This window comes from Suricata suricatta, chromosome 9 (genome assembly GCF_006229205.1).
Source record: "Suricata suricatta isolate VVHF042 chromosome 9, meerkat_22Aug2017_6uvM2_HiC, whole genome shotgun sequence".
In the NCBI taxonomy this organism is placed as follows: Eukaryota; Metazoa; Chordata; class Mammalia; order Carnivora; family Herpestidae; genus Suricata; species Suricata suricatta.
In genome coordinates this window covers 80,187,103-80,209,320 of record NC_043708.1, presented here as the reverse complement: position 1 = coordinate 80,209,320, position 22,218 = coordinate 80,187,103, and the positions used below count along the sequence as shown (strand labels likewise).

The 22,218-nt window shown below is 38.3% G+C and overlaps 1 protein-coding gene across 1 annotated transcript in view; it reads left to right on the top strand.

Annotated features, from left to right (window-relative positions):
- The window catches only part of GPR176 (G protein-coupled receptor 176), a 121,792-nt gene that overhangs the window by 93,366 nt on the left and 6,208 nt on the right, over positions 1-22,218 (top strand). The window contains exon 2 of the mRNA XM_029952529.1: positions 20,396-20,648. Within this exon, the coding sequence (XP_029808389.1) occupies positions 20,396-20,648 (253 nt within the window). The remainder of the gene's footprint in view (positions 1-20,395; positions 20,649-22,218) is intronic.

The window sequence follows — 22,218 nt, the reverse complement described above, 5'->3', positions numbered from 1 at the left end:
CCATCTGTCACCAAACAACATTATCATCATCTTACAGACCATATTCCATATGCTGTACTTTTCATCTCTGTGACTCATTTTATAACTAGAAGTTTGTACCTCGTAATCACCTTTATCTATCTCACTATCCCTCTACCCATATCCCCCTGGCAGCCACCGCTTTGTTCTCTTTATATGAGTCTTTTTTTTTTTGCTTGTTTGTCTTCCTTTCTTCGTTCCTTTGCTTTGTTTCTTAAATTCCACATAGGAGTGAAATCATATATTTATCTTTCTCTGATGACTTAATTCACTTAGCATTATATCCTCTAGGTTTGTCCATGTTGTTGCAGATGGAAAGATCTCATTCTTTTTTTATGGCTGAGTTGAATATGTGTATGCATATACATATATATGTATATTCCTTTCTTTTTCTTTTCATTTCTTAAGTTTATTTACTTTGAGAGAGACAGTGACAGCATGGGGGGGGGGGGACAGAGAGACTGGGAGAGAGAATCCCAAACAGGCTCAGTTTCGGCAGCGTAGAGCCCAGAGTGGGACTCAGACCCACAAAACTGTGATATCATGACCTGAGCCTAAACCAGAAGTCAGATATGTAACTGCCAGAGCCACCCAAGTGCCCCCTTAGGTCACTTTCTTTGAGTGTGTATGTGTTACAGTTTTTGATTTGTGATTGCCATTAGGTTCATACATAACATCTTAGGCATATAATAATCTATATTATATATGGTCACTTAAGTTTGGACACATTCTAAAAGCACTAAGTTTTCAGTCTTCCTGTCATGTTTTATGTATATGATACCATATTTTACATCTTTTTATTTTGTGAATCCTTTGATTGTTATAGGTAAAGTTATTTTACTGCTTTTGCACTTGAACTTCCATATTAGTTTTGTAAGTGGTTAAACTACTACCTTTGTTATATATTTACACTTACCTCTGAAATTTTTTTCTTTTATACTTTTCTTACTTCTTGTTATGACTTTTTCTTTCCACTCAAAGAATTCCATTTAACATTTCTTGTAAGGCTATTTAGTGGTGATGAACTCTTTTAACTTTTGTCTGGGAAACTCTTTCTCTCTCCTATTTTGAATGTTAGCCTTGCTGGATAGAGTATTTTAGTTGTAGGTTTTTTCCTTTCAGTACTTGGAGTATATCATGCCACGCTCTTCTGGCCTGTAAAGTTTCTGCTGAAAACTCAGCTGATCGTTTTATGGAGTTTCTCTTTTATGTTACTGTTTTCTTTTCTTTTGCTGCTTTTTAAATTCTCTCTTTATCACCCCTTTTTGCCATTTTAATTATGTGTCTTGGTGTGGACCTCTTTGGGTTAATTTTGTTTGAGGCTTTCTGTGCCTTCTGGATCTGAATATGTTTCTTTCCTGAGATTAGGTAATTTTCAGTTATTATTTCTTTACTAAATTTTCTGTGTCCTTCTTCCTGTCTTCTCTTTCTGGGATCCTCTAATGTGAATGTTCATTGCATCTGATGATGTACTGAGTTTCCTTAACCTATTGTCATTTTTTTTTTCAGATTTATTTATTTTTGAGAGAGAAAGAGAGAGTTTAAGTGGGAAAGGGACAGAGAGAGGGGGACAGAAGATTTGAGGCGGGCTCTGTGGTGACAGCAAACAGTCCAATATGGAGCTCAAACCCATAATCTTTGAGATCATGACCTGAGCTGAAGTCGGATGTTCAACTGACTGAGCCACCCAGGCACCCCCCTTTTCTTTTTACTTTTTTTTAAATTTTTTAAAATGTCTTTATTTTATTTTGAGAGACAGAGCAGAGAGCGAGCAGGGGAGGGGCAGAGAGAGAGGAAGACAAAGAATCTGAGCAGGCTCCAGGCTCTGAGCTGTCAGCACAGAGCCCGACGCGGGGTTTGAACCCACGGACTGTGAGATCATGACCTGAGCCGAAGTCAGATGTCTAACCTGACTGAGCCACCCAGGTGCCCCATTCTTTTTACTTTTTGATGCTCAGCTTGGTTGCTTTCCATTATCCTGTCTTCCAGGTCACTGATCCATTCTTCTGGATACTGTAATCTGCTATTGATTGCCTCTAGTTTATTTTTGATTTTAGTTATTGAGTTCTTCATCTCTGGCTCTTTTTTATATTTTCTATCTTTTTGTTGAAAGTCTTACTGAGATCCTCCACTCTTTTCTCAAGTCCAGTGCGTATCTTTATGACCATTACTTTAAATTCTTTATTAAGCATATTGCTTATCTCCATTTTATTTAGCATTTTTGCTGCAACTTTGTACTGTTCTTTCATTTGAGACATATTTTTCTGCCTCCTCATTTTGTGTCACTCTCTGTTTGCTTCTATGTATTAGGAGGAAGTAGAAAAATGACAATTCTCAATGTTGTAGTATGTCACTGTTTCCTTGATCATTGCATGCATGCTCACCTTTATTTCCTTACTTGGAGCAATATTAAAATTTGTTGGCCAATATTTATTAGCCAATGTTTGCCTTTCTCCATGGTATTTCAATGCTTAAGCCTTTATAGAATAATGTCAGGGGAAAGACTAATGGAAACTGGGCCTAATGAAAGTGAACAGATTTTATATTTTATCTTGTTTATTCATCCATATTGAATCAGTGACATTGATTGCACTGTGAAAGCCAGTAATTTACAAACCCACATAGTAGAAAATCAATGTATCACAGGATAGAAAAATCTTCCCCTGCCTTTTGTTTTATAATGGGAAAATAAGAGGTCACATCTCTTCATTGATCTTAGTGCTTTAAACAAGCTAATAGTGTTTCATGCTGATCTTATTTTGAACCAGCCAGAAAATTATATAACAAAAAACTCAGTGTTATTCAAATCAACTAGTATTAGAGGGAAAATGCATGAATTGGAAGCTGATTATTTATAAAATGTTCAAATGATAGAATTCTCCTTCCCTGTTGATTTGTGTCAGTGTGGTCACCATAATTATGACTCTTGGATTCTTAGAACATGATACAAAGCAAAGAAATCTTTTGTCCAGTTTTCAACAACGTGACTAATGAAGATTCAGGCACAGAAGGCCTGTGTTGTCTTAAATAGTCACTGGGAAGTGCACATACAAAATAGGGCTTGGCATGACAGATAAATGGGATTGAAATCAGTCTCCTGTTCTTTTACTCTCGGTTTTTGCTCTCTTCTGCTCCTCTTTCTCCACACTTGCTTACTACTTGAGGGAGGTGGAAGAGGAAAGGAGAAAAAGAGAAGTGTTAGGATTTGCTTTCTGAAAGGTATTGTTTTACCCAGCCATGTGTACTTCATTACAAGTGCTTCCAAAATCATATTTTACCTGCAAGGCTCTTAAATACAGGCTCTTGGCTTATGCATTGCCTTACAAGGGACCATGTCAAAGTTCAGGGTCTAATCTCATGCTGTCTTAGTTATCAAGCTCCTTTCTTGTTACCCATGTGCCAATCTAATTTTTTCTTCCTCCTGCCCTCCTTCCTATAAAGCTCTTGGCTCCTTGTATTTTGTTTGAACATTTATTCCATTTTCTTATGTTGTCAGTTGGCTTGATGGGCTGTGTGTAGTAACTCACCTTTTCAATGACTTTTATGTTCAGTTCTCAGTGTTGCTGTGACATTAAGATCCATCACTTCCTTATAAAGCTTTCCTTGCCTTGGTTATCTGTTTTTCACCTTGACGGATCTGGCAGCCTCCAGCCTTTGTCCTGTCTGTTGTCCTGGCTCCTCACTCTACAGACAAGCCTCGGTTGCTGTCCTTCTCTTTTTCAGAGATGGGTGAGAGTGGTGAAGGGAACAGGAGAAGTCTGCTGTAGAGCAAATTTAACTTCTCTGATAGTGAGAAAGCGGCCCCAAATCTGTTAGAATTAAAATGCCATTGCTTGCTCTTCATCTTCCAGTCTCTCCCATTTATCTTGTCTCTCCTAAAAACTCAGCTACAGAAAAAATGAATGGGATTTTCAATTTTTAATCAATGTCATTGTCAGTCTGTGCCAGATCATGAGTAAGAGACTTCCATTTCTGACACCTTAGGAAATCTGACATCAGCCATACTGGGTCCTCATGGACTGAGGCAGAATCAGGGCTCACTTTCCTTTCTTAGTCCTCTAATTATCTTGCCCTTGTGTTCTCTGGAAATATTTCCAGCATAATTTTCTCTTTCAGACTGCATAATTATAGTTACTGGAACAGAGGGAGTAGGAGAATAGAGTACATGAGTATTCTGTGTGTGTTCATGAGACTAATTATAGTATAGCATGATGTATCATTGTCAAATCCATCTCTCCCAAGCTGCTCTGATACTGTGTGTTGGCAGTGGGTAGATAGTAAATATTCAGCTTGTTGATCACAGGCATTTGCCGTCAATAGGTGTACCTTCAAAATCCAGTACACAGAAAAAAAGATTCTGGTGATTCTGATAAAGTAGTAACAAACTTCAAGCTTTTGTTTATTCAGTTTTTTAGGTATGTATGAAGCAACTCCTAAATATGAAAACGTGATTGGTGCTTATGAGGGTCAACAGAATTTTCAGATAAGGTTCTTTTCAAACTCCATAATCTTATAGTATTTTAGGGAAGAAATAACCCTTCTAGGCTATATACAATATCAGTAATACAGAAGATGTGGATCTTGCTTCATAGATTACATGAGCAACTTAATATAGGCAAGGACTTCTTAGTGAGATGGCCTATATAGTAGATATTTAGGGCAATGAACTACTTCACCTCCATCCAATCAGCAATGGCTTGTTTGGATGCAGATCTAGGGGGAGCAAGCTTAATGATATTAGATAATTTGTTCCTCCTTTTCTCTGGAAGCTTTCTCCATGTACTTATGGAGGGGGACCCTGTGCTTATTAAAGGGTTTTGACACTTCTGTGCGACCAATGATAGACTCTTGGCATGGCTTTTTAGGGAATAACATACCTTTCAGGGAGGTAAACATTTTCTAGTTGATGTATATGGAAAAAATCTGAGTAGTCAAAGAAAGGAGAGTTACCCACTTCAGATTCTGACTATGTGTCTCTTTCTTATACTGTACATCTGTGTGTATCTTGCTGTGTGTGAAGAGATGTGAGGGACTGAGCTAATTTCAGAGGCTTTGTGACTTCCACAATCACAAGAGAGTGCTATCATTTTGTCTTGACTGTGCTTCACAGTTTGGACCTACCTCTTGGGATACCATTGTTGCTAAAACCTATGTGCATTTGTTGTAGACTCACTGAAAATCCTTTGTGTGGCTTCACAGGAGCTGACTGGAGAGGCTATTGTTGGAGTCTTTTTCTCTGTTCCTATGGATTATAGAAGTGAATCTTGTTAATAATTTCATCTGAATTATTCATTGTGGACAAGTATTCTAGGGAGAAGTCATCCAAGGTTAGATTGGGGATATGTGTTTCATAAGATGCTTTTCATTCAAAGTAATTATTTAAAATTCACCATGAATTTTAATAAACTTCCTGCATAGCATCTTCCTGCTAATTCAATTCCTGCTTAATTTGGACCTCCCATATCATTTCAGAAAAAACCCTGGAATCAAATTAATTGTAACTGAAGTAACATAATTTTTTCATGCTAATAGGAATCAGCTTAAACAGAGTTGGGCAGATACTAGATGGTTTAATCACAAGTTATAGCAAAGTGACTCTTCATAAGTGAGGAAGAGACTCACAGTTTTTAAACTGGGAGGAAGAGCAAAGTGTACTGACAGCCATCAGACAGGCTGGTTTTCCATCCCATTCCTGTTGGCCATAATTCTGATTCCAGGGGCAAAAAACCACTTACCACCAGCCAGTGCTGACTTTCTGGGTAGCTGAGAAGTTTACCCACATAGATTACAAAGAGAAAGATTTTTTTTCTCTTAGATCAGAATAAAATAAAATCCTTTTTAGAACTATTTAAACTTTTCTTTGGAAGTATGAACTTTGAAACTCTTAACGTTGGTGCCCCTGACCCTCAGGTCCACAGTGCTTAACAGTGTCTTTTTTTTTTGAAACTTCCAGGTACCATTTGTCCTCTCTACACCAAGGACACCAAGGAGTTCTTTATTCCCCTCTGGGCTTTTCTTCCCTCTCCCTTGCCCTCTCTCTCAATCTTTCTCAGGAAAGGGAAATCCCTTTCAGGGTTTTGTTTGGGCAGCAGATTTAAGGGTTCAGAAAAAAACGTGGATTTGACCCTTAAGTTTCCAGGCTCATTCCATTCCATCATGATGCTGCCACTTTGGGTGGTGTTGGCAGCAGGAGATCGTATAGTAAAGGGTGTTCTATTGTTGTGCCCAAGTTTGTAATATCACCCCCCCAAAAAGACCAGAGACTACCAGGGAGACCGAGTCATGCCTGTAAAAACAAAGGGCTTTATTACGGGCTTAAGCTCGGGCTCACAGACTCCACTGACCCGCTTGCCAGGCGGAGAGAGAGCCCCAACAAAGGAGTACAGTGGTCCAATCCCTACCCCCCCATCAATACTGGCAGTTGTGGGAGCCAATCACAACATTTGGAGTATTGACCAATCAGAGTGGGCCCAGGACCCCCACATGGGGCGTGACTAGGCCCGCCTCTAGAATGGTCAAAGGTATAGGCCGGCCTCTCCCGATGGGCGCTGCAGGAGTTGTCCCTCCTTAATGTGCGCCCTTTCATCCGGAGAAGCCGGCGCCTTCCCCTTTAAGTACAGGGGAAGGCTGAATCGGACCTGCGTCCTTATACTATGATGTTGGGAAGTTTGGGTCTTTTTTTCTTAACGGCAGTAGGGCACTGTTGAAGGCATTTGGTAAAATAAATCAAGTTACTTTTGTACCTCTGCTCTTCTTTAAAATGGACTTAATTCACCAATATCACACTAACTTGTTTTCTGGCAAATTTTTTGAAGTTTGTTTATTTTGAGAAGGCAAGCAAGAGAGAGAGAGAGCACAAGCAGGAGTGGCATAGATAGAGAGAGGAGAGAGAATCCCAAGCAAGTACCATGTTGCCAGCACAAAGCCCACTGCGGGGCATGAACTCATGAACCGTGAGATCGTGAGCTGAGCTGAAATCAAGAGTTGGTCGCTTAACCAACTTAACCATTCAGGCGCCACTGGCAAAATATTTTTAAAGCAACTCTGCAAAATCAGGATAATTTGTATGAAACTACATACAAATCATACCTAAATAAAATGGAGCCATGTACTTAGATATTCAGGGTCATTTTTACTTTCTAGTGGTAGTGGTAAAAAGTCAAATAGTTTTTTCCCCCACTTTAATTAAAATTCTTAGTTGCTCATCTATGAGCCTCTGCACAAGTCTGCTTAGTGGTTATCTACTGGGAAGATGGTGGGTAATGGGTAATGAGTAATGTTTTTAAACTGTTTTTTTAAAAATCAAATAAGTATAATTATAATCATTGTTTTATTATTTGTAACATATTGTTGGCCAGACAGCATTAAATTTTTATTTCATGATGACATAAATTATTTTTTGGTCAGATTAAGACACTGACTTTCTTTGTTCATGAGGAAGACAAGGAAGAAAGTAATTACATTGAAAAAAAAATCCACTAAAAACCTAACACAATTTTCAGTTGTTTCTAGTTCCCTACATGTGTATTTTTACTACTAATAGTATACATATAAATATGTATTATTCATTGTCATCTGATATACTTAATATGAGGAATTTCTATACATATACATAGCTTTTTAGTAATCATTGTTAAAAATTTTTTTTAATCTTTATTTTTGAGAGAGAGAGAGAGAGAAACAGAAACAGAGTACCAGCAGGGGAGGTGAAGACAGACACAGAATCTGAAGCAGGCTCCAGGTTCTGGCTGTCAGCACAGAGCCCAACATGAGGCTCGAACCCACGAAAACATGTTCATGACCTGAGCTGAAGTCGGACACTTAATTGACTGAGCCACCCAGGTGCCCCATAGTAATCATTATTTATTGCTTATAATATTTTATCCAGTTTACATAAATTTACAGAGCTGTTTTCATAGTGAACACTTTAGGTTTCTAGCTTTTTGCCTTTATAAGAACATTATAGTTAGCATCTTTTTGAATATAACTTCTTATCACTGAATTTCTTAGAATGAATTTACACAAGTGAGATACTGTGTTGAAGAGTATGTGTATATTTTATTTTATTATTTTTTAGTTTTTTAAAAATGTTTTTTTAATGTTTATTTATTTTTGAGAGAGAGGGACAGAGTGCGAGCAGGGGAGGGGCAGAGAGGGGGAGACACAGAATCTGGAGCAGGCTCCAGGCTCTGAGCTGTCAGCACAGAGCCCGACACAGGGCTCAAAACCACAAACTGAGATCATGACCCTCGCGGAAGTTGGACGCTTAACCTACTGAGCTATCCAGGTGCCCCTTATTTTATTTTTTATTTGCGTATAGTTGATAATGTTAATTATCTTGAGATGTACAACTTAGTGATTTGACAAGTTTCTGCATTATGCTGTGCTCACCACAAGTGTAGCTACCATCTGTCTTTGTAAATCCCTAGTGCAGTATCATTCCTTATGCTGTGACTTCTATAGAACTGACTTGTTCATTCTATAACTGGAAGCCTTTATCTCCCTCTCCCTTTCACCCGTTTGCCCAGCCCTCCACCCTCCTCCCCTCTGGCAACCATTAGTTTGTGCTCTGTATTTAAAGGTATGATTCTGCTTTTTGTTTATTATTATTATTTTTAGAATCCACTTATGAGTGGAGTTATATGGTAGTTGTCTTTCTGAGTCTGAATAATTTCACTTAGCATAGTACCCTCTTGGCCCATCCATGTTCTTCCAAATGAGACAATTTCATCTTTTTATGGCTATGTTGTATTCCATTGTGTGTGTGTGTGTGTGTACGTATACCACATTTTCCTTATCTGTTCATTCATTGAGGGACACTCGAGTGGCTTCCATATCTTGACTGTTGTAAATAACGCTGCAGTGTACACAGGGGTGCATGTATCTTTTCAAGTTAGTGTTTTCATTTTCTTTGGTTAATATGCAATAGTGGATTTATTGGATCATATGGTATTTTTATTTTTAAGTTTTTGAGGAACCTCCAAACTGTTTTCCATAGTTGCCATACCAAGTTACATTCCCACCAACAGTGTAAGAAGAGTGTGTTTTTTTCCACATCCGTATCAACACTTGATATTTCTTGTGTTTTTTATTTTAGCCATTCTAATTGATATAAGGTAATATCTCATTGTGGGTTTGATTTGCATTTTCCTGATGATTAGTGATATTGAGCATTTTTTCATGTGTCTCTTGGCCATTTGTATGTCTTCTTTAGAAAAATGTCTTCAGGTCGTATGCCTATTTTTTTACTTTCTTTTTTTTAATGTTTATTCTTGAAAGAGAGAGAGAGAGCATGAGTGGGGAAGGGGCAGAGAGAGAGGAAGACACAGAATGTGAAGCAGGCTGCAGGCTCTGAGGTGTCAGCTCAGCAAAGTAGATCTCAGACTCACGAATCACAAGATCATGACCTGAGCCAGAGTTGGACATTTAACCAACTGAGCCACCCAGGTGCCCCTTGCCCAATTGTTAGTTGGATTATTTTTTTGGTGTTAAGTTGTGTAAGTTCTTTATGTATTTTGGATGTTAACCCCTTATTGGATATATCCTTTTCAAATATCTTCTCTCATTCAGTAGGTTGTCGTTTGTTGATGGTTTCCTTTACTGTGCAAAAGCTTTTTATTTTGATGTAGTCCAAATAGTTTATTTTTGCTTTTGTTTTTCTTGTCAGGGGAGACATATCTAGGAAAATGTTCTATGGCCAATATCAGAGAAATTGCTGCCTGTATTATGTTCTAGGACTTTGTGGTTTCAGGTCTCACATTTAGGTCTTTCATCTATTTTGAGTTTATTTTTGTATGTGGTGTTAGTAAGTGGTCCATTCTTTTGCATGTAGCTGTCCAGTTTTCCCAGCATCATTTATTAAATAGACTGTTTTCCCCATTGTATATTCTTGCCTCCTTTGTCATAGATTAATTGATCATATAAGCATGGGTTTATTTCTGGGCTCTCTATTTTGTTCTGTTGATCTACATGCCTATGTTTGTGCCAGTACTATACTGTTTTGATTATCACAACTTTGTAGTATATCTTGAACTCTGATCTTGTGATACAGCTTTGTTCTTTCTCAGGATTGCTTTGGCTATTTGGGGTTATTTGTGGTTCCATATACATTTAGTATTGTGAAAAATGTTGATACTTTGATCGGGAGTGCATTGAATGTGTAGATTGGCTTGGGTTGTATGGACATTTTAATAATATTAATTCTGGGGCGCCTGTGTGACTCAGTTTGTTAAGCATCCAACTTCAGCTCAGGTCATGATCTCACGGTCGGTGAGTTCGAGCCCCGCATCAGACTCTGTGCTGACAGCTCAGAGCCTGGAGCTGCTTTGGATTCTGTGTCTCCCCCTCTTTCCTCTCCTCTCCTGCTCAAACTCTGTCTCTCAAAAATGAATAAATGTTAAAAAGTTATTAAAAAACAATATTAATTCTTCCAGTTTATGAACATGGAATGTTTTTCTTTTTGTTTGTGTCATCTTCAATTTCTTTCATCAGTGTTTTACAGTTTTGTAGAGCACAGATCTTCCCCACTTTGGTTAAATTTATTCTTGGGTAGGGGTGCCTGGTTGGCTCAGTTCAGTAGGTGTCGGCCTCTTGATCTTTGTTCAGGTCATGATCTCATGATTTGTGAGTTTTAGTTCTGTGTTGGGCTCTGCACTGACAGCACAGAGCCTGCTTTGGATTCCGTCTCTCCCTCTTTTTGCCCTTCCCCCACTCCCTCAAAATACATAAACTAAAAACAGTTTCTTCCTAGGGATCTTATTCTTTTTGGTGTAGTTGTAAATAGTTTAAAATTTCTCTTTCTGCTCTTTTGTTATAGTACATACAAATGCTACTGATTTTGAGTATTAATTTCCATTCATTTATTACTTCTAGTAGTTTTTTATGGTGGGGTCTTTAGGACTTTCTATATTTTTATTCTTGCTACAAATGAGTGCACAAATTCACATTTTTTCCTTTGTGGATTATCTACAAATGGAACTCATTCTCAATTCTTAGATTCCATTTTTGTTCTTCAGTACCTTTCAGTTTTACATAGCTCCCAGTTCATAATAAATATTGGCTAATAATGGAGTGATTACTAGCATCGTCTTAAAAACACCTATGGGGGCTCCTGGGTGACTCAGTCGGTTAAGCGTCTGGCTTCAGCTCAGGTCATGATCTCAGGGTTCGTGGGTTTGAGCCCCACGTTGGGCTCTGTGCTGACAGCTAGCTCAGAGCCTGGAGCCTGCCTCCGATTCTGTGTCTCTCTCTCTCTCTCTGACCCTCCCCTGCTTGCGCTGTCTCTCTCTGTCTCTCAAAAATAAATAAAAAACATTAAAAAAATTTTTTTAAATCACCTATGGATTTTGCCTTCACAAAACAGCCATTATTACTGTTTCTACCCCTGTTTACCTAAATGAGGAAACTGTGCCCTGAATAATCTCTTGCTGATTTCAAGCTTGTACATAATTGTATTTAAAGCATTACCAGGCAGTCACCATTATTTTTGAGATTTAAAATTTTTTTTAATGAAACCACACCAAGATCATTGATTCCTTTTTTTATTTTCTTGACCCTTTGTGGTTTCTAGTTACTCTAGTGCTCTATTAAGACGTATCATGCTTGTGTGCTGCTGCAAGATTTCTGTGGGGTGTTCCGAACATTCCGTTATGGGCTTGATGGGTTCTAGGTGCAGAACTCCATCTGGAGAAGAGACATCCTTGATCTGAGACCTCTCATGTGCCATGCCGGTCAAGGCCAGGCATTCTACAAAGTGGCAGATCTTGTGGTGACTCCTGCCCACTCCCCTCCTCCACCCCCACCAGGGAGACAAGGCTTTAGTGGAGCTGCTGAATCCAGATGGCAGCGAGGAGGATGGAGACAAATTGTGTCTCACAGGCCTGGGGGGGGGGGTGGCGGGCAGCTCTGAGTTTGCTACAGCTGCTTAAATGAAATCGTACCAGGCACCCATTCTGACACCATGAGACAGTCTGCTGGGATTCTGCCAGAGCAGCGCCTCTCTAGAGACTTCCTTGGGGTAAACCTGCGTGATTCTTCCTTGGCACACTCCACTGTTCCTTTTGGAACTTAGAGGCTAGTCAGTCCTACCTTGTTTCTTATTCTTGATTATTTCTAAGTCCCTCCGGTGAACTGTTCTCTTCTATCTTTATTCATGGCTCCAGGGTTTTTTTCCTCTGGGCCAGTCTCTAATACTTTCTGTTTGTCAGAGCTTTCCTTTGCGAGACTAATGTCAACAGTAACACTTCAATAGCACATATTATGGGCAAGAAACTGTTCTCAGTGTTGTACATCTGTTACTTGTATTGACTCACAGTGCCCCTAGGATGTAGGCATTATTATTATGCCCACTTTACAAGTGAGAAACTGAGGCACAGAGAATTTAATTCATCCATGATCACAGTTACTGAGTAGTAGAGGTGGGACTTGAATCCAGAAGTGAGATTTCAAAGTCTATGGTCTTGTGCTCTTAGTCATTAAAATATCCTACCTCTCCCTGGGATAAAAATTTTTCTACACCCTTAACCTGTCTCAGAATGGATCTTCAACCATATTCTCTTTTATTTGCATACAAAAGTGCAACTTGTCTAGCCACTCGGAATACTTCTATAACCAGGAAATATAGCTTACCAGCTTACCAGAGAAAAACAATCCCCACAAATACAGTGCTCATAAGTGAACATTAAAAAACATAGGAAAAAAAACCATAGAGAGAGCCAGCAGACCCAACAATGGCAAAAAGTTAACAGTTCTAGAACTAGACCCAATATAATAATCTGAAAGAAACTATAAGCATTTAAAATTTTTTTTAATGTTTTATTTATTTTTGATACAGAGAGAGACAGAGCATGAGAGGGGGAAGGGCAGAGAGAAGGAGACACAGAACTGAAGCAGGCTCCAGGCTGTCAGCACAGAGCCTGACGTGGGGCTCGAACCCACGGACGTGAGATCTGACCTGAGCTGAAGCCGGAGACTTAACCAACTGAGCCACCCAGGCGCCCCTAAAAAAATTTTTTTTAAATACAGTTATATATTAAGGAAGGAATAGAAGCCATGATAAAATAACTGGACACTGAGAATCAAGAGTAGGCAGTGCAAAGTAGACTAAAATTCAAATTTCAAAAGGCATAATACACAAGAAGCTGTAAAATAGGATTTTATTATTTTCAGATGAATTAGGAATTGATAAAATGGAAGGTAGAGCTGAGAAATATCACCCAGTTGTCAGAAGAGGATGCATTGATGGAAAATATCAAGGGAAGGTTAAGAGATACAACCATTAGAATGAGTTCTAATAGAAGTCCAAAATGAGTTTTCAGAAGAGGAGAAGAAAGAGAAAGAGGCAAAAAAAAACAAAAAAAGAGGCAGAATCCAAAGAGGCAATGGATGAACATTTATTTTCTAGAAATAAGGAAAACATAAATCCTAGGATTGAGGAAACATGCTGAATTCCAAACATTTTAGTGAGACTGCAGAGCTTTTAGCAAGCATATGGGGAAACTCTCTCATATGTCTTTTGTGGAGGGTCATTTAGCAATATATATAAAAATGTGTAAGCCTTTGACTCAGAAATTCTGCTTCTAGGAATTTGTCCTCAGTATATGATCAGTTTGGTTTCCAAAGACTTACATATATAAGGATATATATATATATATAATACACACATATATAAAATATGTATACACATACATGAAATAAATTTAGGCATAACTGTAAAAGCACTGTTGCTTTTATGCAGCTGTTAAAACAGTATCTATTTTTGTTGATTATCATAGAAAGATGATTGATATGGTGACAAGATCTAGTTAAAAATCAGTGTGCATAGGTTGGTCCCACTGGCCTCAACGAAAATCTATATATATAAGAAGTTTGGAAGGATAAATACTCTAAGCTTACAGATGGTTATCAATAGGTGGGTAATTTTTACCTTTTTATTATTTAATTTTACTATCTTGTATATTTATTCCTCTTTATTCATTGTCTGAATTTTTAAAATTAACTATGTGTTACCTTACTAATTATAAGAAACAATAAGGTGTTTCAGTTGGGAAACACTAACACACAGAAAGAAAACCAACCCAAAACAAGAATGTTGCCCTGAAGTTCCAGACCTCCCAAGGAGTTAGAGCAGTCCTAATGGCCAGGGTATAATCTGTATTGCACAATATCAGAACCGTAGCCCAGAAGGCAAGGCTCTTGGGTTTCATTCTCTTTTGTTTTATCCTGCCTTCTCCTTCCCTGTGCAGCTTTCAGTAAGCAACCGTATTTTTCACATTTTCCTCTTCTTTATAAAACAAAATATATGCTTTTAATATACTTAATGGCTATGATATGAATGAACTCATTTTAAAAACTAGAAATGAATGGATTAAAGTTAATTAAAATATGTCTGTCCTTTCTGTTTTGTCAATGATGGTGAGCAACTGGGAAAGATGCTGTGAGTCATTGAGCACGGAGAATGAAAAATTGGTCAAAGATGTCATCCTTTCTTGTGTTTCTCCTCTGGTAGGAAAAGCTGTTTCTACAGCTATAACTCGTTCTGGGTCTGCAGGCCATGTTGAGACGCTGAGTAGCAGTTACTGCTGATCACTGGCCAGAGAAGGATTGCCTTGGGGCTCTACAGAGATTATAATTAGAGCTCAGTGAGATTTGGCATGTGTTTGCTTTCAGTACTGGGGAAGGGCTCTCTTTGAAAAAAACAATGAGCACATTGGGGTGCCCAGTATGGTGAAGGTTGACAATGAGTGGCGGTGGTAGTGCTCCTTGGCTGTCACCAGAATTTCCTACTGAGCACATAAGAATAAGGATTCCCAGGCCCTCCAGGGTTCTTATTCAGTTGGGCTGAGACCCAGGAATCTGTATTTTAAAAGCTTTCCAGGTGATCCCAGTGATTATGAAGATTTAGGAACCATAGGTCTATGGCATAATAGGAGGTGTCCACTTCACATAAAATATTTATATTTCTTGGTGCCTGGTCCCCCCCTTTTTTCCTTATCTTCTTTTTCTATTCTCTCACTTAAAAAATTATCAAACATGTTTTTTCTTGTTTTTTTTTTACCTATGTAAATCCTGTGTATATTTATGGGACTACTAAAAGAGGTTGTTGACCTTTGTTGACCCATCACTTGGCATCTGGAATCTAACCTAAATACTTCTTTGGCATAATTGTGTGTGTTTGTGTGTGCATGTCTGTCCAAATGTCTTGTAGATACTGTTTACCAGTATCTATTATCCTAAAGATGATATCTGGCTTTCAACCTAAAGTTAGGATAGATAAATATCAAAAACAAAACAAAAACCCACTGTCTAGAGACAAAGAATCAAAGATCTTAACTCAGGTATGATCCAGATGTTGAAATTATCAGATGGTTTTAAAAACTATAACAATCCAGAATAATCTCCCTATCTTAAGGTCAACTGAGCAGGAGCTTTAATTCCTCTTTGTCATGTAACCTAACATGTTCTATAGGTTTAGGAATTAGGATAGAGACATCTTTGGTGATGGGGCATTGTTGTGCTTGCCACACATACCACATTTAATTAGAATCCCAGAAAGAGAAGTTATAGAAAATGGGGAAGAAGAAGTATCGAAGAGATATTGACTGGCTAGGAGTTTTCCAAAAATAATAAAAGGTATCAAATTGTAGATCCAAGAAGGTCAGAGTGTCCTAACTAGGTGTATGTATACAAACAACCCCCCCAACACACACACACCCACTTCTAGGCATATCATATTCAAACTAGTAAAAGCCAAAGAGAAAGAAAATTTTGAAGTCAGTTGGAGAAAATGGACAATACACACAGAAGAACAAAGGTAAGATTTATGGCAGATATATTACCAGCAAATATGAAATCCAGAAGATCATAAAGTAACATCTGTCAAGTACTGGAGGAATACTCCACTCTGCTGAGAAATCATACCCAGCAAAAATGTCTTTCAGAAATGGAGGGGTGCCTTGGTGGCTCAGTTGGTCAAGTGACTGATTCTTGTTTTCCACACAAGTCATGATCTCATGGTTCATGAGACTGAACCCTGCATCTGGCTTTGCACTGATAGTGTAAAGCATGCTTGGGATTCTTTCTCTCACAAAACAAACAAACAAACAAACAAACAAACACACAAACATGAAAACATTTCTAAAAATGAAAGAAAGGAGTGCCTGAGTGGCTCAGTTGGTTAAGCGATCAACTCTTGATTACTACTCAGGTCATGATCTCACAGTGGTGAGATTGAACCCCAAGTTGTGCTGGGCATAGAGCCTCCTTAAGATTCTCTCCCTCCCTCTGTCCCTCCCCCAGTCACATGCACTCTCTCTCTCTCTTTCAAAAAATAAATGAGGAGAAAAGAGAGACATTTTCAGACAGACTATGAGAGAATTAATTATTAGCAGACCCACTCTACAAGAAATGTTAAGGGAAGTTTTTCAGGTATGAGGCATATGACACCAGGCAGAAACTTGGAAATACACAAAGAAATGGAGATCTCTCAAAGTGGTTAAAGTGAAGATAAATATAAAAAACTTTTATGTCTTATTTTATTTTTTTATGTCTTATTTTAAACTACTCTAAAAATAATTGTTGAAAATAAAAATTCAGCAATGTATTTTGGATTTGTAATTTATTATAAAAATACTATATGACAAGTGGTAGTGCAAAGGTGAGTAGGAAGGAATTAAGAATATGCTGTTTGAAGATTCCTACACTACATATGAGCAGTGTAATAGAATTTGGAAGCTAACTCTAATTAAACATGTAAATAGTAAACGTAGGGTCACCATTACAAAAAGTTTTCAAAGATGTGTAAGTAATAAGGCAATAGTGGTAATGGAATGGAATTCTGAAAAGTATTCAATCCAAATTTAGGAAGATAAAGAGGGAAGAAAAAGGAACAAAGCATGGATTGGACAAATAGTAAACAATTAGCCAGATGGCAGATTTTACTCCAACCATGTCAATATTTACATTAAATATAAATGATCTAAACACATCAATTAAAAGAGACTGTCATGGGGCACCTGGGTGGTTAAGTGGTCAACTTCAGCTCAGGTTGTGATCTCACAGTTCATGATCTCACAGTTCATGGGTTTGAGCCCCGTGTCAGGCTCTGAGCTGTCAGCACGGAGCCTGGAGCCTGCTTCAGATTCTGTGTGCGTGTCTCTCTCGCTGACTGTCTCCCACTCACGCTCTGTGTATCTCTGTCTCAAAAATAAATATTAAAAAAAATTAAAAAAAGAAAAAAGACTGTCAGATCAGTTAAAGAAGTAGGAGCCAACTATTTTCTGTCTATAGGAAAGCTACTTTAAATAAAAATACAGGCTAAAAGTCATTCCTATTATTATATGGCATGTTAAGAATTAAAAACGTTTACTAATATTCATTTTACATAATTTTTTTAACCTAAGAGACTCTGTTCTTGGTTATTTTTTGGCTGCAAACTAAAGCGAAGAAGAAATTTAAAATTCCATTCTAGGGGGCCTGGGTGGCCCAGTCAAGCATCCGACTTCCACTGAGGTCATGATATGGTTTGTGGGTTCAAGCCCCATGTTGGGTTCTGTGCTGACAGCTTAGAGCCTGGAGCCTGCTTCTGATTCTGGTCTCCCTCTCTGTCTGCCCCTCTCTGCTCATGCGCTGTCTCTCTCTGTCTCAAAAATAAATAAAAAATATTTTTTTTAAATTTAGAAAAAAAATTCCATTATACACAAAGTAGTTGTTCTGTTTCTTCTATTATGGAATAGTATACTTGCTTATATTTACTCTTGTATTACATGGTGTTTGCTGAGTATAATCAGTCTAGCCTTGATGATTCACTTGGCCTCTCTCTTGGCTGTCTATCTTCTTAGAATTTTTCCTATAATTTAAGATTTGGCTCCACTTTTCATTTGCCTTTTTTGAGTTTCAGTTTTTAGAATGTTCTGCAGGGTATGTTATCTTTTTGTAAAAGCATGACTGAATTTTCTTACTGCTGTGAGTCTCTGGGGAAGCTGATTGTTTTTAAAGAGTAGTTTGTCTGTTTTCTCAGGAAGATTCCCAAAGGCACAGTATTTTCCAAGTCACTTTTGGAATGCTTCATTTTGGTTATTAGTCCCTTTAACACACAAAGATTATTAGTCTGAAAAGATGCAAAGGCTGTGAACCAGTTGAAAAGGACAATCACAGTCAAAATTTTTTAGAGGCAAAATTTAGTTGGCAAAATATTGCCCAGGTAGTTCCTCAAGGTCTGCCAAGTACTGTGGGTGAGTAGTAGTTGACTGACATGTGTGTGTCTTCAATCTCAATTATTTTTAAGTAATAAGTATACCAGGTAAAGAGAAATCTTTATATTTTGGATTGGGAGGAGCGATAGAGTAACAGTACTTTCTGGGAAAGCAGATTTGTCGCAGTGGTTTTGTGGGTTGTGAGCGTGTACTGTGTTGCTGTGCCCATAGCCTCGGCATTGAATATTGTATGGAATCTGGTATTAGAATGTATAGTGGTAATATATTGGGAGAAATGATGGGTATAGAACTTGAATTATTTTGAAGGGGGATTAGGTGATTTATTTTATTTCTTTAAAACTTTTTTAAATGTTTATTTATTTTTGAGAGAGACAGAGTGTGAGCAGGGGACGGATACAGAGAGGGGGAGACACAGAATCTGTAGCAGGCTACAGGCTCCGAGCTGTCGGCACAGAGCCTGATGCAGGGTTCGAGCCCACAAACTGTGAAATCATGACCTGAGCCAAAGTTGGTTGTTTAACCGTCTTAGCCACCCAGGTGCCCTGGATTAGGTGATGTAGATCATGATCTCTGAAATAAAATGTATCACGGGGCTCCTGAGTAGCTCAGTTGGTTAAGTGTCTGACTTTGGCTCAGATCATGATCTCATGGTTTGTGGTTTCGAGCCCCACGTCAGGTTCTGTGCTGACCGCTCAGAGCCTGGACCTGTTTCAGATTCTGTGTCTCCCTCTCTCTCTACCCCTCCCGAACTCATGCTCTGTCTCTCTCTGTCTCAAAAATAAATAAACCATAAAAATAAAAAAATAAAATAAAAAGTATCTCAAAGTTAAATAGTGTGTTACTTAAAATATATACTTGTCCTTCATATGTCTTATAAAGCTAAAAGGAATCTAAAGTGCTAATAAGATGAAATGACCAAATATATAATTATCTTTATTGTTGTGTGTTTGTGTGTCTGCATGTGTATGTGTATGCTCATGTGCTGGTAAGTTTGAGTATGTGTGTGTGAGAGAGTGTATATGTACACACATTTCCTTATGTGTGGTCAATTAGAGATTGAGTGTGGGTGCTCCTTTCCTGATATTGTGTGATCTGTTTCAAGGAGGAAACCCAGGCCTGTGGAAACCACAATAGGGAAATGCTCATAGATGTGTCATTGCTGTTGAAGGTCTAGAACAGCACAAAACCCTATGATAGCCGCTAGCTACAAGTTGCTACTGAGGACTTGAGATGTGACAAGTGCAAATTAAAATGTGTTATTGTAAGATAAAATGTACACCACGGACACCTAAAATGATGCTGTGATGTTATATGGCAACTATGTTTCAACTAAAGAAAATGCACACCAAGGGTGGTTGGCTTATTTCAACGGAGGTCATGTTATCACAGTTTGGGTGAAACAAGCCTGTATTGGGTTCTGTTCTGACAGTGTGGAGCCTGCTTGGGATTCTCTTTCTCCCTCTTTCTCTGCCCCCCCCCCCAGTTTGCTCTCTCTCTCTCTCTCTCTCTCTCTCTCTCTCAAAATAAATAAACTAACCCAAAAATGCATACCAAATTTCAGAGACAAGTACAAAAACAAGAATGAAAATATTTCGTCAGTACTTTTAAAAGTAATGATTACACGTTGAAATGATAATGTTTGGGATATACTGGGTTAAATAAAGTATAATCTTAAAATACTGCCTATTTCTTTTTACTTTTGGAAAACATGGCTGCTAGAAGTTTTTAAAGGCACGCATGGCTTGCATCCTATGTCTCTCGTAGGGTTTGGCAACATGGAGGTCGTTCGCAAACTTGGTAAGAGTAGGCTGCCCGAAGTTAAGTAATGCCTAGCAAATTCTTTATACTCAGACGAGGCTGAATTATCACCTAATACTGTAAAGTCTAAAATTAAATGACAAAATTCAGCTCTGTAATTTCCTTTAGATTTTTTGGTGCGCATGTAAGTGATTTAGTAATTTTACATACATTGACAATATAATATGTAAGAGTTTAAATGAAATCCTTTGAAATCAATTCTCAAATAGTTTTTCTATCTTTTTTTAACCTGTTTCTCTTTTCCTTTTTTGTCTTTTTTCTTTCTTTTTATTTAATTTCTTATTTTTAATTTAAAAAACTTTTTCATTTTATTTTATTATTATTATTATTTTTGCACATCCGGCCAGGAAACTTCATGGTGTTATGGTCAACTTGCCGCACAACCGTGTTCAAATCTGTCACCAACAGGTTCATTAAAAACCTGGCCTGCTCCGGGATTTGCGCCAGCCTGGTGTGTGTGCCTTTTGACATCATCCTTAGCACCAGTCCTCACTGTTGCTGGTGGATCTACACCATGCTCTTCTGCAAAGTTGTCAAATTTTTGCACAAAGTCTTCTGCTCCGTGACTATCCTCAGCTTCCCTGCCATTGCCTTGGACAGGTAAGATCAGGCGGCCAGGGGTTCACGTTATTTTTTTTTTTTTCAAGTGCATTGAAAAATTAGCATCACAAAGCAAAGTGGCAAATAGTGTTCCACACACTGTCTGCTTGGGATCAATGGAAAAAGAATGAACTGTTGGAAACAGATGCCTCACCAAAGACATGTCTATTTCACAGCAGCTACAGAAAATAGGACCTTTAGAAAAGATGTGACATTTATGGGGGGTTACGTCATGTGGTTGCTGCGACCCACTGGATCATGATGTTGCTTCAGCCTGGTTGGACTTGGTAGCGTTGGCGTTGCAATTTGTAGTAGATTGCTCATCTGATTGATAACTGTGCAATCAGTGCTTTTTGATGTAGGATGAAATTTCTGGATGAAAAAGTGGTTATTTGACAAATGACTCTATAACCCAGTTGGACCTGATGAGATAATACCCGAATTCCTCTGGAGGATTTATTTCCAAGCCTTTATGTTGTGGTGGTGGTTGTTTTCTCTTTCCATCCTCTTTATAAGAATGTTCATTTGGAAACGAATCATATCTTAGTTACTGCCATCATACATAATTTGATCAAATTCATCAGGGTCAAGTATAAAGATTACAGTAATCAACAGCTTCCTGCCTTCTCTTTTTGTTGATAGCACTTGGTGAAGACCATTTCAGATAATAATACATTTTAAAGAATAGAACTAAATAAGCAAACAAGAGCTGGAAAATAATTTGCATTCATGAGTACTTTTGATTTCACGATTTACAGAGAGAAAAAGTTGCTGAGGGAAAGTGCTGGCTCTTCTGCCTTTACCCCCATTGGTAAATGTAACTACATTTTGGGTGAATTTGGAATTTTAAAACTCATTGTTCATTTAAAACATACTTAATTCCTTAGTTATCTCTGAGGGCATGGATTACAGAACAAATCTGTGGAGTCACTTCATCCTCAGACCTGGAATTCTGATTGCATCAACTGCCCAGGGTCATCTGCATGGAAAGACAAAGAGTCACACAAAGTCCCCAGTGTACTAGGAGGAGTCATTGACTTTGTGGGTAGGAGAGAGGGCTCTGGTGCCTAAAGTTGGCGTTAAGTCCTACACACACTGCCTTTTTGCTGGGTTGCTTTGGGCAAAGTGGCTTAACCATTCTGAGCCTAAGGTTGCTCAGTAGTAAGAAAAATTAAAAGGAATTTTTTTATGGCGTCTGCTTGGAAAGGCTGCACCAATATTTGATCATCTTGGGGTTTCCCTTTTGACTGGCACATTTTTCCTTGCATATTCTGTCTATAATTATTTTACCATTGGATCTTGCTAGGGGCCACTCTAGCCCCTTGGGAGTTTCTCACTAGAAATTAACCATCTACAGGGACAGCGGAAGCAGGTGACAAAGCCAAGTGTCACAGGCCAGGGTGGTTTTGTGGGTGCATTCCTGTTCATAGGGGTCAGTTACCCAGCAGATGCAGCTAATTGTTACTTGGTGGGATCTAGACTCAGTAGGCAGGACTTTCTGTTTTCTTAAAAGAGAAATCAGAAACCTGGAGTTTTACCATTTTTATTTTTATTTATTTTATTTTATTTT